At 37.3% G+C, this 18,873-nt stretch overlaps 1 protein-coding gene across 1 annotated transcript; it reads right to left on the bottom strand.

Moving 5' to 3' along the window:
* Positions 1-216: 216 nt before the first annotated feature.
* slc6a17 (solute carrier family 6 member 17) lies at positions 217-17,596 on the bottom strand (the record flags this gene model as incomplete). The annotated part of the gene is made up of 11 exons (XM_081348987.1): positions 217-585; positions 1,514-1,676; positions 3,410-3,569; positions 3,693-3,885; positions 4,531-4,723; positions 4,869-5,110; positions 5,488-5,598; positions 6,547-6,728; positions 8,372-8,498; positions 10,814-10,971; positions 17,308-17,596. 11 exons carry the CDS (start codon positions 17,594-17,596, stop codon positions 217-219), a joined length of 2,187 nt encoding a protein of 728 aa, XP_081205113.1.
* Between the last annotated feature and the right edge of the window lie 1,277 nt (positions 17,597-18,873).

Raw genomic sequence — 18,873 nt, 5'->3', positions numbered from 1 at the left:
CCTTCAGACCAACATCTGTAGTCCGAATGAATAATTGGGCCCAGGGAAGCTGTCTAGTCAGGGAATACGGAAGGATCTCTGTCTTTCTGTTCAATTTCTTGTGGTCCTGCTCCTCTGGATGGCTTGGGTTAAGGTGTGACCAACACTAGGACCTTCTCATCTGTTCAGAATCTTCTTTCTCGTTCCGTCTCAGTCTCTGGGTGGTGGCTTGGAGGATCAAGACTCAGATTTGGGAGGGGCAGGGTTGGTCTGGTAACCGCTGCCATAGCCGCTGATGGAGGTAGAGTTGGTGATGAGCTCCACAGGAGATGTGCTGCCAGGGCCCAGATAGGCCCGATGGCTGGGCATGGGAGAAGGGGCTTCGCTGGGATTCTTCCCGAGGATAAACCTCGTCTCATCTTCCAGGGTGGAAGCCTCCTTTGCCAGGCTCTTGCGGTAGGAGACAGACAGCTTGTTGGAGCCGTCTGGGAGCCAGTTAAAGTGACGGGCAATAAAGACCAATGGAAGAGGAAGCATGGCCACAATGATCAGAGCAAAACACATGACTAATGCCCAAGGAGGATAGCTCTGGAACCTCTCCATGGCCTGATTATAGGGAAAAGGAGAGAAAGAAATGGTGAAAAACAATAGAAGTTAACTATTAAAGTCCTTGAATGATAATTTTCCAATTTGTCATCAAAATCTATAATTCATTGCTAACTTCCTCCTTGAAACACATGTACTACCATTCAAAAGTTTGGGGTCGGTAAGATTGGGAAAAAAAACTTTTATTCAGCAAGGATACATTAAATTGACCAAAAGTGACTGTAAAGACTTTTATAATGCAACAAAAGATTTCTATATTTTAAATGCTGTTCTTATAAACAAAGAATCCTGAAAAAACGTATTACGATTTCCACGAAAATATTAAGCAGCAAAACTGTTTTCAACAATGATACTAATAAATGTCTGCTGAAAATACAGCTTTGCCATCACAGAAATAAATTACATTTTAAAATAATTAAAAATAATAAAGTTATTTTAAATTGTAATAATATTTAACAATATTACTGTTTTTACAGTATTTTTAATTAAATAAATGTAGCCTTTGTGAGTGTGAAGAGAATAAGTAACTCCAAACCCTTGAACAGTAGTGTATGTATCTGAATATGAACATAATGCCTAGATGTACTTGCATATATAATAGAAGGGGAAAAATATCCACATATGTATACTAGGGGTATTAATACAAACTTTACCACAAAATTTGTTTGATTAAAAAAAAAACAACAACAACAACATTTTAATAGAAAAAATATATAGCTATATTATTATTATTATTTTAAATCAACAAAATGTAAAAACTAATGCAAGATAAAATAGCCAACTAAATATGAAAATAATATTTAATTTCAAAATATCAATATCAAACAATGGAAGCATAAATGTATTACATATGTTATAGTTTGGGAACAGGGAATAGGATGGGAGAGAGAAAAGAATTAGACAGATATTTTCATAGTGTATAACTAACCAGGTCTTGCACCCATGCATTGTATCCTGGAGGGCTGATGGCCATCTCTACAACACTGGCAGAAATCAGTATGATCAGACACACTGGAGACACATACTTCCACAGGTAGAAGTAAACAATGCAAGGTCTGAAACCCAGCATGTCCTCCAGATCCTGCATGAACCTAATGGACAGCATAAAGCATACAGAATTACAGATCAATATCAGACACAAGGCAAAAGCAAACTGGATTGCATAGAGACTATATTTGGGGTTAGCAAGAACAAACAATGAGGAGATCTGATTTCAGAGATAATAGGGGCTAAAATTTTCCACTAGGGCCATTTTTCTGGTTTTATTTGTAGCGCCAGTAGGAACCATAGGCTACGTTCACACAGCAGCAGAAAACACTTCTCAGTCTAGGGCTAGACGATATGGTTAAAGTTTATATCACAATATATTTCTTAATTTCGGAATTTTCTTCAAATCGGAATATATATTTTTGACATGCGCTCACTGCACAAAAGAGTTTCCCTATGTTTGCGCATAATAACCATTCTCCTACATTTGTTCTTTATTTGTTTTAAACAGCAGACTTAATATTTATCCGTTTCTGGTCATAATTTGGAGACAATGAGCATATGAACCGTTGTGCCGTGCTGCTTATATTTATCACGCAGTAAAAATGCCCCTCCCCACGCCCAAAACCAGACAGTCTGTGGATGAGAATCGGAAACTAGGACTGGTGGGTTGTCCTGCTCCACTTCACAGACACGGAATTTATTTATAAGATTACTAATGGATTATTTGGGTTACATGTAAAGTGCCAGTGATAAATGCTGTAATGTATATTGAAATATCGGAAATGTGTTTAAAAATCATATCACCGTTATTGAAAAAAATTATAGCGCGATATATATTGATATTGAATTATTGTCCAGCCTTATATCTCAGTCACGTATTTGAGTACCTAATACGGTTACATTCACACACACTTCAGTTATTTACAGGAGTGACAACTGCATTCTACAACCAAACTAACACCCGTACATTTTCAGGACTCACAACCGCATTCTCAGAAAACACACGCTGTGTGAACGGAACATCTGTTCCGAAATGTATTTTTTTCTGTATGGGTCCCCAAAAGTGTCAAAATATATGTGGCATATATTCCAAATACATTGAAATATATTCTGAAATATAACAAAAATATATGATGTTAAGTGTGAAATATACAGTACTTATTGGGCCAATTTCAAATATTTGCATATATTCCAAAATATATACTGAAAATATATTTCAAATATATTTCTTTTGTGTATGGGGAGATATGAATGTTTTAGATCCAGTCACTGTTTTCCACTGAAGCTGCTCTCATCAGTTTTGTGTGCTATGTGAGCCTCAAATGCTCCACCCTCCACCCAGATATAAATGCTGCTGTCAGTCAATGAAGATTTGTCGGATGAACTTGCGGCTCAATTGGTCTCTTTTCATGTTAAAAGTGATACGATTTTTCAGTGTTATTGACGTCGCCATCTCTGATATTACTTTGGTCACCGTTGCTATGGCGACTGATAAGAGAATACGGCTTGACTCCCTTTGCACATTCACAGAGAAATAATTTGAGACGCTACTGTAAGTTGCTGTGTGAACGGGACATGTTGAGACTCATTTGTCAACTTGTAGTGCTGCGCATCATCGAAAACACTGCACACAAAGGGCGACAGGTGAATGCTATCTATCACCATTCCTATAACTAAAATCATTCCCAGTTCCTTCAGTGCGAACAGACCAAAAAGAGCAGTATTTCTCTAATAGTAGGAACTATGAAAACTCAGGTGTGAAAGCCCCTACAATCTTATTTTGAGAAGCTCTCTGAGCAAAACACCAGAGAACAGCACTAAACAATCCGCCCACCTCTTCGTGCCATAGATCCAGGCAACAGACACATTCTCTAGGATCACCACAATAGTGAGGGGCAAACCAGCAGAGTAGTCATCAAACATGGTGACAAAGTAGTTCCCTGAACGCTGGACAAACAGCAAGCCGCAGAAAAAGGCCACAATACAACAGCCCACTGGGGAAATACAAGATCATACAAGTTAGTCATTGCCTTATAAAATCGGCCCAGCATCATTTAGAGTAAACTTAATTTACTGGCTCAGAAAAAAAGAGAAGAGAACAAACCAGGAGCTCTCACCTGTGAGCACCTCTTTGCGAATTTTGAAGGTATCCAGAATGGGTGTGGTGATGCCAGTCATGGTGCCAATCATGCTGCCCAAGCCCAGGTTTATCAACATGAAGAAAAACATGACAGACCAGAAGGGGGAACCTGGAAAATGGGTCATAGCCTCTGTGAAGGCAATAAAAGCCAAACCAGTCCCTTGAACAGCCTGATGGGAGAGAGAGAGAGAGAGAGAGAGAGAGAGAGAGAAAGAGAGAGAGAGTGTTATCATAAAAAAAACTAAAATGAAAACTAAATGAAAACATTTTCATTGCATGAAATAAAAAAAACTTTTACATTATTGTAAAAACTAAAATAAATAAACAAAATAAAGTCTTTTTAAAAATAAATGTTATTTTTATATAGAATATATTGTTAAAGTTTCACATTTTATAACCTCTTTTCATAAATGAATATGCCACTAGATACCACCAGACAGCCATAAGATGTGTAATGCTGGTAATTAAATAATCATTTAGCGCACTCATTTTGGCAGCACAAATATACTAAAATAATAAAGTAAAAACTAAAACTAACAGTAAAACTAACAAATAAAACAGAAATGAAAAAGCTATACTAAAGCTATAATAACACTGATCGAGATGAAAACATTTTTTTAATTGTGCATACATAAAAAAAGAAAAATACAAAAATACAAAATGGCTCTAAAATACTAAAATAGCTTGAAGCCACAATACAATAGAATTTGTCTATTGAGCTTGGCAAAAAACAAATCATAAAAGTCTAAATTTTAGTTTCATCCATCCTAAATGGCTTAGCTGAAAACCTGCTAGCTCATGGGCCGAACACCTGCCTTATTGAGCTCATCCTCCAGCAGACACGGCTCCAGCCCCAGCTGCGCAAAACTGTCCTCTTTCACAATCTTTATTACGCCGTACATCTCGGCATAGTCCGACGTGGAGAGGTGGGAAAAGTTGACGTGAGGGGGGATGAGATCCTGACTCAGCACATTTGAGTTCAAGTAGCCTAGAATCTTTTCAGCATTCCTACATGAGAACAACACAGACAAGAGCTTCCACATTTGAAGTATAAGGCATAAATATTATATTACAATAGAGAGTGTAACTTAATCCAATCACAAAAATGATCCTTTCATGAGAGAAATGAAATGCATTGAGAGGTCATACGTACTCCACAACACATTTCTCGTTCATGATGTTGGCTTTGAAGCCCAGCACAGCAAACACTACGAGTGTGGCCAGTATAGAGGTCATGAAGTTGATGAAGGAGACCAGCACAGCATCAAAATGACAGTTGTTGTCTCTCTTGTTGTAACTGGAAAAAGCGATGACACCTCCGAAACCCAGACCAAGAGCAAAGAAGACCTGAGTGGCAGCTTCACGCCACACCTGTGGCTCCAACATGATCTCCAGCTAAAATTAAATCAATTAAAACTATTTATTACATTTGAGTGATTGAAAATCTAATCTCTAAGTAAATGAACAGTGCCAAATAAGTGTCAGCATAGCTGAAGGCCTTCTATTGCATATAATCATGTGTGATTCATGTAATAGAATCATAATGTGAATTTGATTAAATATCCCACATACACCACAAGAGGGAGTCCAACCATGTGACGAGCGCAACATTTTAGCTGCACACACTTTCTTTTAAAGATTGCTGCCAATAAAGATTTGCTTACACTGCATGAAATGTGTCTGCTAGTTTCTAAAAAATAAATCTTAAGCCATCTGGATATCCTAACTATCACGTGTGCGTTTAAGAAAGTGTGTGCGCACAATCGCCTTACCTTGGGTGTGAACATGTGAGCAATGCCATCTACTGCTCCTTTAAGAAACATCCCTCTCACCAGGAAGCAGAAGAGCACCAAGTACGGAAAGAGTGAGCTGAAGTACATCACCTGCACAAACACAGTGAGACAATATTTACTGTTTTTGTTCAAATTTTTTAGAATGATTTGTGCATACATTTCTCAGAGAACAATAACTGTGTATTAATGCTTTTGGTATTATTTATTATTACAACAAGAGCTTGTAAATTCGGCACATTATTTATTCTTCTTCGACTCTTTGTTCGGTAAGAATCCACTCTATACTATGTATATGGAGGCCTTATTGTGGAGTCTCTTTTAGTTACTTGACATGTGGCCGGTTTCATAAACTGCTTAGACTAGCTTTACAAGTTTTCTTCAAGACTGGTCATACATTTTTGTCATTTACATAAAAATGTAGATTGGTCTGGTTTGAATCTAACAAGTAAGACTTTTTAGATTCGAATCAGTAAGACAAGTTTCAATAACATAGAAGCCTATGGAGGAGTGAGACAGCTCTCAGATTTAATCAAACATATCTTAATTTGTGTTCCAAAGATGAACGAAAGACTTACGGGGTTGGAACAACATGAGGGTGAGTAATTTTAACAGAATTTTCATTTTTGCGTGAACTAACCCTTTAAGACTTGCTGGTTAAGTTTATACAATTGTCCCCAGAACAGGTGGTGAAGCTCTATTCGTCTGATGGGATTAACCAAAATTTTGATTCATAGAGAATCCCTGTCCCTGTTGTTCAGACACTGTGATACATTTAAACAGCTGGTAAATGGGTATTTTTCCATAAAATCTGTGTTTGCAAAAACTGCAGCACTATCACACCTTGAATTAGCTTCAAGGAGAAAGCAAACGTTCCACTGAGAATATAATCATAATTGCGCATCGTGATTGTGTAATTGTTCAGATGTGCCTGATAACGCAGCATCTGCATATTGTGCCTTTGAGCTATCTGAAAATTGATGTTTCTCAACTCAGTTGGTTCTCATTTCATTATCTCATGCAGTAGCAAGTCTGCCTCACCCTCCCAGAAGACTGAATGCCCCTTATTACAGCCAGGCAGACAATTATCCAGGCAGCCAGCAACGACAAAGTCATCCTCCAGTTCAGACCCCCGCTGTCTGCGATCGAGCTGGTGATGTCCAGGGTCTCGCGGTACCAGTAGTACGTGGTTGCTGAGCTCTTCTCACACTCAGGTTCCACAACTATTCAGACAAAAAAGAAAAGCAGAGACACAATATTTCTTTATACCACTGACTATTTAATGACTCTTTGGAAAAGATCAGCATGGTATTTCTTAGGATTTGATTCCGATTCATTTCAGTTGTGATGTCTATTTTGATTTGATACTGTTTGAAATAAATTATGTCCCTGCTAATGTTGTCAATTATACAGGACAGTGTTTCAGATTGATTTAAACTGGTAACTCATCTTTTTGAACGATTCATTAAAAGAACCGACCTGAGAGAGTCATGTGTACAGAGAATCAGGCAGCACGTGGTCATGCAGTATTTTTTTTTTTTTTTTTTTGATTCACTACAAAGAATCGGGATCATTCAAATACAAATTGTGATTTATTGGAATATTGATTGTTTTTTCCCCCAGGTCGAGTCTTTGATTTAAAAAGACAGTTAATTAATTTGGTGGGAAAACCATCCAAAACACATACTGTATGCTGGTTACCTGCTGATATTTTCAGCAGGGGATATTGACAGTGCTATGGGAATCTCTAAGTGCTACTTCTATCAGCATAGTAGAGTATCTGGGAAAGGAATAAGTGAAACCATCATTACATGTCCATGAAATCAATACATGTCCATGAAACACTGCACACTAACAAATTTTGTTTTAATCATTACAATTTGACAGTTATATAGCATTTTTTTTTAAAGTTTGTACTACACAAAGATTGCAAACATAAAGAAAGTCCAAACAGTGTTTGAATATAATCTAGACTAGAATTATAATAGTTTTGGGTTTTATTTGAACATTTGCAGAGGGTTGTGTCCACTTATCCTGCATGTCTACATGTATTCTAGTCTTAGTGAGGTTGAGTGAGTCTGACTGCAGGTCACAGCTTCTGTCTAGTTTATTCTCTGCTCACTGACTAGGGGACACACCCGCAGGGCATGCTGGGAAGCCTCAAACACACAAAATGAAGAGCATTATAGGATAAGGTGCGTGATGGGCAGAACAGTGGATCACAACCTTTTTCACTTCAAGGACCCCCTTCGTCCACAACAATATTTTAAGGCCCCACTCACAGTTTCTACCCAATAAAATATTTTAGAGCTTGGCAATTAGGAATATGTATATTGGTTATAAAAATAAGCAATTACTACGAAATATCTTGATTTATTTTAATGCTTGTTTTGCCTTATTGTGATCAAGGGATAACCTCACGGCTAGCTGTGCATTAAACGTTTTAAATCACGACATGGAGGCAAAGAACCAACCAATGCGAAGCGGAGCAATGCCTCAGCGGAGTGCATTCAAATCATTTAATGAATTGAATTATCCCGTTTATACCATGGTCATTTGCAAGCATTCACAAGTTAAAGCTGTTACTGATGTTTGTAGCGTAATACTTGACCAAAAGGGTCAAAATTATGGTTATTAATGTCAGTTATAGCTCGTTAGATCTAGCATTCTGCCCGATTTAAATCAGATTACATTTATTTTAATGAATGGATTATAGCATATATTTGAATAAATTATTGAGAAAGAGAGAGAGACAGTGCAGCGTCTTGTTGCTAAGAAATATAATGTAGTGATTCAGAAGCGAAGCTATTTTATTATTAAAATCCACAGGAATGCATTGATAAGTTTGAAACTGCAGATCACTCACTGGATTGGGTGCCGTTCTTCCTGATGGGACAGGCGCTCCAAGGTAGAGGATATTGAAACGACTGAAAAAAGTAGAAGATGCTCCAGCCGATAATCACATTATAGTACAGACCCACAAAACCACATACCTGCAGAATGGAGAAAGAAAGAACAAAGGGTATTGGTTAACAACTAGAAAATAATTAAGATACTGAATACTGAATTGTAATACTGAAAAAAAAAGAACAGCCCCCTGGAAACGTCTCATCTACTTTAAGGCTAATTTTGCTTGACTATAGACTGTTTACTGAACATCTGAGCCACACTGTGCACTAAAAATAACAAGAGGTGATAAAATGGTCTAGCGATCTGGCACCTTCTGGGAATCTTTATCTGGGAGTGTTTTCTGCTTTACCTATGGGTCTGAAATAATTGCTATTTACGTATATTAGATGAACAGAAACCACAAAATCTAGACCTAAATTCACAAATTTCAAAGGTGTAGTCGGAATGAACTAACATGCCAGTTTAGGGTTGTGGAAAGTTCATTTTACAGTATATTTCAGTCAGAGAAGCTCTTCCTGGCAGTTGTATGTGCACTGATGTGCACCAGACTGTACTGACAGTCATAAGTCTGGCTCCTGGAGTCTCATCTGATATATGATCGGATGTCTTAATGGATAAATTCTGAAGTCTTTTAACTCTTAAAACTCAATAGCATTACTCTAAATATAGTGTGCATTTATAGAAATAGAACACAATAGAATAGAATGAATGTGCTATGTATGCTGAAATGCCGTGTATTTTGAGGGTTTAGCAACTTGTGCCTGTTAACAGCAAATCTATCCCTTGATTTTTCCCTGCAGTCTGTAACAGGGCTGTAATGGTACTTTGCGACGTAACAAATCCACAGCACATTGAGTTAGTGAATAATTGAAACACATTCTTTCTGCTGTAGCTTCATGGGTATTAATAGCTGAGGCTTCAGCAGAACAGCCACATATAGTCCCTGAGTGTTTCTCTACAGTAATTTTAAAGGTGGGCCTTTTTTTAATCTAGGACTCCCTGTTCACACCGAACTGCGAAAACTATTAAAAATGCTGTATTAAGCATGCCAGGCCAGTAGTTAGAGATGTCACTTTGTAAACAAACTATGCGCCTATAGACTGAAAACGTAATACTAAACGTAATAACGTAAAAAATAACCTAAGAAAATAAAAAAAACGTAATAAAACGTAATGACGACATGTTGTCACGTTATCAAAAATTAGCATTTTTGAAGTTTACACAAAGACAATAACGTTATTGTTTTCAAAACGTGCAAATTAAAACCCATTTTCAAAAGTTTGCTTTTTCAGGACCCCAAAATGCCATTGTCTTGTAAATGAATGACCAGAACATCTAAAAAGTTTTCAGTTTTTAAGTTGAAAACAGTGTCATGTCATCCTAAAAGGCATGTGATATCAAAATGGCTTTCCCTATGTGTTTTTTTTTCATTGCCTTTGAGTAGAAGATTAACACAAACAAGGTTGATTGCCAATCTGAAGTAAATGAATCCAGCAGTCTCACTCAGACTACATACCAAATACTAAATAAAATACAAAAGACATTCAAGATTATCTTATATATTATAATTAATATTTGTAAATTAACAGAATAATATATATATATTTTTATGCATTGGTATTCAGCTCATTCTGTTACTAATGAGAAAGCCATTCACAAGAAACTGCTGATTCGCACAATACCAGATTTCCGCGCTGGTGCATCGGCTTATGGTATATAACCATCACCTCCCGAAAGGCCTTACATACTTGCTGACTTGCTATATCTCCAAAGTGCAGTTGCTTTTACAAGGAAAGAAAACCAGAAAGTCCAGGTGCAGCTGGGACTGAAAATAGATTTATTAAATGTTCAGACAGAGTGATATTTTAAGATCAAAACCCATCTTATAGGTTGTGTGACTGTGCTCATATTAAAATGATTTGAGAACAGCGCTGAGTAATGGATGACACGGCATAGAATAGCTGGTGAATTAGCACTTTTAGGCCTGTAACTCATCAAAAATAAATGCTTCTATTAATGCCTTCAGAACACAATAAAAGGGGGAAAATGAAATTCTTTATTGGTCTGGAACACACAGGCTCCTCATTGTATTGTGGCCCTTTTTCAATATAAACTAGAATCTCAAACTGTATCAATTGCCCAGTCTGAGCTGATGTGAACCAGACACTCACAATCTGAAGTCTGGAGATCGTAACCCATGAAGAATGATTTACTTTAGGCCTATCTTATCTATAGCTGTATTCAAAGTTTAGTTCCACTTTCACATTTGACCGCAACCACTCCATTTACGCATAAACACTCTCAAACCAAGCAACATTATCACAATCAAGAAAAGATAATACATTTAAGTGTTTGCTCATTTGTGTCTTGTGTTTCTAAAAGAACATCATTCACTCACCATCAGGCTGGACACTCCAATGCCACCGAGTCGTGGACAAACATAATTCCACACTCCAATGCTTCCTCGACGAATCCTCTGGCCAACCGCCAGCTCCAAGAAAAAGAGTGGGATGCCAATAAGGATAAGAAGGATGAAGTATGGAACAAGGTAAGCACCTGTAAAGAGAGACAGCGACACTTGTAAACACTGAGAGTAATGTCCTTACAACGGTGTCTTTAATGACCAACCAATAGCCCAAGATCAATCAAGCTACAGCACACTGAACTCACCACAGTTTTCCCCTTTATGTTGTTTTTCCATACATACATAAAAAAAAATATTTTAAAATATGTCTGTTGCTACAGTCAAAATACTATATATGACTGCCTGGGACATGTCTTTCCCTCATATTTTATATTTGCATTTATTTTTAAGTAAAATATATTATAAAGGGGTCACCTTTTATATTTTGTTATATTTTTATTTCATTTAAGACATAGACTCACCTAACTACATGAAACTATGTATGATATTAATTCATATAGTATATAGTAGTGATTCAAACTACAGTATTTAATGCATTTTACAGTATATACAATCACCAGCCACTTAATTAGGTACACCTGTTCAGCTGCTTGTTAAGGCAAATATCTAATCAGCCAATATTCACAAGGGCTCACCAAAATTGGGAGATTGGAAAAACATTGCCTGGTCTGATGAGTCTGAATTTCTGTAGCGACATTTAGATGGTAGTGTCAGAATTTGGTAGCCTAGAAATCTAGACGCACCCTCGCGGCAGCAAAATTTATTTTGATTTATTTAAAATTTATTTCTAGGGTAGTCTCGCAACTCTCTGTTGACTTTCGAGCTGGAAAAACCAAAATCTGGTCAGGCCAATCACATCGTGTATAGAGTCGGTGGGTGGGCTTAACATAATGATGACAGAGTTGTGACGGTTCCGTGTGAATTCCCTGCTACTTGAAAACAAAGAATGGCTGATGACGAACAGCGGTCTTTCGAATCAGCTTTGGCCGCGACTCTGGAGGACTTGGAGTTAAGCTTTTCTTTGAGAAAATAACAAAGAACGGTACTTAAGTCATTCTTAAAAAAGGAAGATGTGTTCGTAGTTTTGCCGGCCAGATATGGCAAAAGTTGAATCTATCAACTAACGTTAGCTCCGCTGTTGGGAAAACGCTCTGGTTGGTTGAAGTGCTGTCCGATTGCGTGCCGAGGGAATTTGAAAGACCACCGTTTATCCCGCCCCTCGGATTGAGCCGTGTCTATGGTGAGTTGCCAGACCTAACATCTTGATGATGGCTAAGAATTTGGTGCAAATAACATAAAAGCTTGGATCCATTCTGCCTTGTATCAACGGTTCAAGCTGGTGGTGATGGTGTATTGGGGAATATTTTCTTGGCACACTTTGGGCCACTTAATTTAGCATTGTTTAAATGTCACAGCCAACCTGAGTATTGTTGCTGACCATGTCCATCCCTTTATGACCACAGTGCACCCATCTTCTGATGGCTACTTCCATTAGGATAACACGTCATGTCACGAACCTCAAATCATCTCAAACTAGTTTCTTGAACATGACAAAGAGTTACTATACTCAAATAGCCTCCATAGTCACCAGATCTCCATGTTATTGAGCACCTTTGGGATGTGCTGGAATGGAAAATTTGCATCATGGATGTGCAGCATCTGCAGCAACTGTGTGATGATGCTATCATGTCAATATAACCCAATATCTCAGAGAAATGTTTCCAGCATATAGTTTAATCTATGCCATAAAGAATTAAGGCAATTCTGAAGGCAAAAGGGGGTCCAACCCGGTAGCAAGGTATACCTAATAAAGTGTCAGGTGAGTACACACACACACACACACACACACACACACACACACACACACACACACACACACACACACACACACACACACACACACACACACACACACACACACACACACACACACACACACACACACACACACACACACACACACACACACACACACACACACACACACACACACACACACACACACACACACACACACACACACACACACACACACACACACACACACACACACACACATTCTTATACATCTATCTTTATGAGGACATTCACTGACACAATGCAATCTCTAGCCGCTTACCCTAACCTTACCTATTACCCTAAACCTACCCTTAACCTAATTATAACCTTATCCCTAAAACCAAGTCTTGACCCTCAAACAGGCCTTTAAAGGGGTCTCAGAAAGTGAGGACCGGCCAAAATGTCCTCACTTTACTCTCTTTGTCCTCACTCCAGTGGTCTAAAACTCAAACTGGTCCTCACAAAGATAGCTGTACAAGTACACACATCCACACACAATATACACAGTGTAGACTCATCTCATAGGATTCTACAACAGATATATATATTTTTTCATCAGAAGAGAGATATTGTAAAGATATATAGATATATAAATATAAATATCAAGTCAAAATATTGCAGAAGTAGTGCAGTTGACATTACTGAAGATTTCCATAACTGCAATATAGTTGGATCACTGATTAGACTTCTCTTTTGATTACATTTAAAAAGCTTTATTTCAGTAAACTAATGATTAGTAATAAACATGACATTTGCCTTTAGAGAAATGCATTTAAACAAACTATATGACCTGCTGTCACACCATATTTTAAAATATATTCACCTTATATGACACGATTTGAATAATGAAATTCATTATCTTATACTTTTCAAAATAGAACAAGAACAAATGCAAAGCTTAATTATTTTTGTTTTGTTTTTCATACATTTTCTAGCTAAATTTCAACCTCCCAGATGCAGAAGATGGTATCTTATAGACTAATGACAGCCTGAGCCTCAGTAGGCATGATTGAATAGACAACAGACTAAAACAGCAAGTCACGCTGCTGAGCCCTGACGTCAAACTAGCTCCATGGTGACGAAGAGTTTGGTCTGAGCAGAGCTTCCTCTGTTTGAAGTCAAAGAACAATCCGAAAATAACTGCTTCTATAGACATAGAGCGCACACTGCTGGCGGATGACCACAAACCCCTCCTCTTGGGAGGTTATAAGTGTAATTAGAACCAGGGATGATCACAGCAAAGCACTCCCTTGGCCTCAGCTTATGACGAAGAACTGCTTGTTATCAGGTTGATTACTGCATTTCTTTTGTGTTCGATGTTGCTTTGTCGAGGCTTTTTGTCTGGGCTATATTTATGCATGCAACTAATGAAACAAACAACACGCCTTGCGTAGAAAAGAGGAGACGGGAGGAAAGAGAAAGGGATGGACGGACAGATGGAAGAGAGAAGATGGAGAGAGCAAGGGTGCGTAACGTAAACAAGGCCTTCTGGGAAACATTCATAATTGCAATTTGCAAGACAAGCAAGGACAAGACATAACGATCTAATTATTAATTGTCAGGTTTCACTTTCAGATAACATTAACGTGTCCAACTATATTTTAGGACCTTTTTTAATATAGTTTGTTACTATACTATTTTCAATATACTGTAAATAAAAAAAATTCTGATAATTTGCAATTAATTGTGCACTGCAAAAACGAAATGTTTTACTTGTTTCTAGAAATTATATTTAAAGATACCTATAACAGCATAAATGTACGTGTTTTAATATCTTATCAATTTTGCCTCACTTGTTTTCAGAGAATACATCATCATTTTTCTTACCCAATTGCCATTGTTTTGCTTATCAAAACATAAACAATTTCATGGAATTACCTTAATTCATTATATTTTGTGGATATATTTAATTTTGAAGAGACTAAGCTGATTCAGTTATCATTAAATCAGTAATTTCCTGAAATAATTCTAAACCACATTTCTGTCTATGAAACAGCATGAAATAGTACATTTCAGATTAAAGGAGGATATGAACAATGAAGAATAGTCCAAGCAGCCAAAGAGCAATGACAGCAAACCAATTTTTTTTTATTGCAAAATGCAAACCAAATTTGCAAACCAAGACCACACTGGCCTTGCCTTTCCTGTTTTTAAACAGCCCATATAAAATTGCTGCCCTAAATAACACTATCGTCAGCTTAATAAATTTAGAGAGACCACAGCGCACAAGGCACACAGCTGACCCAAAAAAGACTGTCTCAATGGAAAAATTTCACAGCTAAAAAGAATGAAAAAAGAAGAGTGAAAACATTAAAGGAATAGTTCACACACACAAAAAAAATTCAATTTACCGTTATCATTTACTCACGCCTCTGTTTTCTACACAATGAAAGTGAGTTAAGCCTGGGGCTGTCAAGCTCCAAAAAGACAATAAAAAATACCATAAAGGTGCTCTATAAAACTAATTAAATAGTCTTCTGAAATCATACAAAAGCTTTTTATGAGAAGCTGCAAATTAAGTTGTTATTCAGTACAATTTATAAGAGTTCATGAGAGAAAAGTCTAATTTGTGACTGAATAATATTTTTGTGTGTGTCAGATCTATTTAATAAATGCATATTTTAATAAATGTTCTTGAGCACTGGTCACAATGGTTAACAGCTCACTGGAGGTTATCAAAGAATAACTGACATTCTGGCAGTCACACAAAGTTATCATACGGCTTCATAAAGACGTTCACAACTATAGTTATTGGTAACACTTTACAATAAGGTTCATTAGTTAACATTAGTTAATGTATTGACTAACATAAACTAACAATGAGCAATACATTTGTTACAGTATTTATTCAACTTTGTTAAAGTTAGTTAATAAAAATACAGCTGGTCATTGTTCGTTCATGTTAGTTCACAGTGCATTAACTAATGTTAACAAATACAGCCTTTGATTTTAATAATGCATTAGTAAAGGTTGAAATTTACTTCGACCTTCAGATGGTCCAGAATGTTGCTGCTAGATTATAGATTATGAACTCAATTGTAGTCTCTATTCATTGTCTCTTGGTTTATTTTAGGATCCTTTGTTTAAATGTGACATATAAATAAATGTTACTTACTAGAATACATTTATGATTCTTTTATTGTGTTTTTGATATACAATTAAAATGTGGAGAAAGTTATTTATTGCAGATTTGGAGCGACTTCAAGGTTTGTGTTTGTTGTGCATTTTGATTCAGTTTGAGGAATACACAATGTGTGTGCATAGGTCTTTTTATATGCACATAATTCTGCTAGCCTATATGTGTCATCCAAATGAACTTCTGAACCCAACACAGTATTTTGTTATCTTTCCTTACAAAGGAACTAAATGCATTTACATGTAAAAAACATGTCTCTCAAGGCTGTTTATTTGTTGCAAAATGTACTGCTAGGTTTATAAATGCAACATTGCATTAAAGAGTAAATTATTGCTTTAAAATTAATATTAAAGGTGATTATAATCAACACATTGGAATAAATGTTGATTTAGTTTTCAACTAATGGATGAAATCCAATGCAAAACACCTGAGGAAACCATTTATGTATCTTAAAGGTCCCGTATTATGCCCCTTTTCACAAGATGTAAAATAAGTCTCTGATGTCCCCAGAGTGTGTATGTGAAGTTTCAGCTCAAAATACCCAACAGATAATTTTTTACAGCATGTTTAAATTGTAATTTTTTGGTGCTCAGAAAAATGCGCTGTTTTAGTGTGTGCCCTTTAAATGCAAATAAGCTGCTGCTGGACGGCACAGGGGGCGGAGCTTCATGAGCTAGTCTCTCAGGCCATATTCATCTCATGGAATGATGATAATATCAGAAACTCTCAGTAACGGTGTTCATTTCGAGTTGGACAATAATGCCTACAGAGTCAGAGTGCTGTATAGAGATAGAACAGGTATAGTTTAGTAGTTTAATTACGGTTATTATAACGTATTTGTCATCTGCTTGTGTGTATCCATTATTTATTAATAGCCTACAAGTCTGCTGTTTCGGACCAGGTCCGAATGATGATCAAACATATACTGATGAGTTTAATCAAGTTTATTGTACATCACACAAAAGATGAAGCGTCAGTTTTACTTCAGAAAATCACCGTAAGAGCTGAGTAAACACAGTAAGTTATAAGAAGTGCGCAAGTACATAAACGAATTTCGGTAGAGTTGAGGGAGCATTCCTGTGGGCGGAGGTTATTCAAAAAACTGTTCTACTGACGTCATTAAAGAAGGAAGTAGAGGGATGTAGTCCAAATGGGCCGTTCGATGTAGGCGACTTCTGTTAAATAAAATATCTCGCTTGGCATTGAACTTTAAGCTTTATAATTTTACAGATATTATTTATACTCTAACAACAACATTACACACTAACTAAAGTTTGAAACATGGGATCACGAAGAACGGGACCTTTAATTGGTGGCCTTTTTGAGATTGTCCCCATCCATTGTAGTTGCATGAAAAAGAGCAACCATTAACATTTCTCCTTTTGTGTTTTATAGAAGAAATGCAGCTTGAATAAATTATGATAGAAATATATATTTTTTTAGGTTGAACCTTGAAACAGTTACAAATGCACATCACTAATAAGTAACTCACCTCCTCCGTTTTTCTGGCAAAGATAAGGGAAACGCCACACGTTACCCAGGCCCACCGAGAAGCCCACCTGGGCCAAGATGTACTGCAGCTTACTGTTCCAGGCAGGTCGTCCGTCTTCCAGGTCGGGGGAGATGTCTGGTTTGCCTATGGGCGGAGGGCCCCCTCCTGCCATGCTCATCTGGCTGCTCTTGTAGTCCATGGGAGCCTCCAGTGCCAGGAGGTCGGCCACAGACTCTGTGACATGCTCATTACTGTGCTCGCGCTGAGTCACTTTACTGCTCTTAGGCATGGCTGTGCCGTGTCGTGGTGATCCCAACAATTAAAGGTGTGAAAGAAGAGCAGGGCAGAATGGAGGTCACAATAACTGCCCTTTTTGCTTGATACAGGTGTGGAGAATGAAGGTTTGTGCTCCTGTGAAAAGAGCATAAAAATATGAGAAATCAGGCCACAAGAGATAAAATGATGGCTATGGGATTTATAATATAGACCAAATCATCTTCCAAATAAATGCCCATTTGTGTTACATTAACAAAAAAAAATTGTTTCTGGTGTTCTGTTGGCTGTTGAATTTTATAACTCAAGCCTAAATATTACTCTGATTTATTAAAACTATCTATGAAAAGCTAAGGAATCAGTTGTAATAGAAGCAAATGCAAGCACTAGTAGGACAGATGGGAAGATTTAGTATAGAATAGTATAGTATAGTATAGTATAGTATAGTATAGTATAGTATAGTATAGTATAGGAATTTCTAATAATTTCCAAATCTACTTCTGTCAAGACAACTTTCAGAGTGTTTGGCATGGTAATGGAAACGACAATGTTGTATGTCTGGTCTTGGCGGAATAGATCTGCTATGCTGCTGCAGATGCTGCTGCTGTTTTTGCTGTTGCTGCTGCAGTGCAAATACGGGATTTGCTACTGCCAATAGATACACAACACACTGCTGTGAGCAAAGAAGACATCCTGCTGCCGTACAATATAGCATACATGAATTACCCGTAGCAGATCTGTACAGGTGGAGCTGGGGAAGGTGGAGGGTATCTGAAAGCGTTCTGCAACTGCTACAGAAAATTCTGACCAAGTATTTGAATGTTGAGCACACAAGCTCATTGGCAACAGACTCAACAGGAACCAAGCAGCTGTGCCCTATAAAGGATGAGTTGAGGATATATCAGTCTGCGCCATCTAGAATTTCATGACAGAACTTTATATTTAACTCTTTCTCTGCCATTGACGAAATTTTACGGCAATCCATGTTTTCCATGTTATGACATGTTTGTCATGTTATACGGTAATAATGGGCGCTATTTTGAATCTTCTGAAAGTGTACAGAATCTCCAGATCAAAACACAGGCGAAGCAGAAGCAGAAACAAGCGAAACATTGCTTATGCAAATGTCAAATAATGTGATCATCAAACATTAAACAGCTAGCATCAATCAAAATTGCCTAATGAAACCGAATGAAATGTTGACCCAGGACAAGGTATGAAGCTCTCGGGGTGTTGATAGACTCGACTCCATCTATGTTTTGATCATCGTTCTGAATACAATCCAGACGTAGT

Source organism: Scardinius erythrophthalmus (genome assembly GCF_964197995.2).
Source record: "Scardinius erythrophthalmus genome assembly, chromosome: 20".
Lineage (NCBI taxonomy): Eukaryota > Metazoa > Chordata > Actinopteri > Cypriniformes > Leuciscidae > Scardinius > Scardinius erythrophthalmus.
The sequence above is the reverse complement of the archived record's forward strand: the minus strand, read 5'-3'. Positions and strand labels throughout refer to the sequence as shown.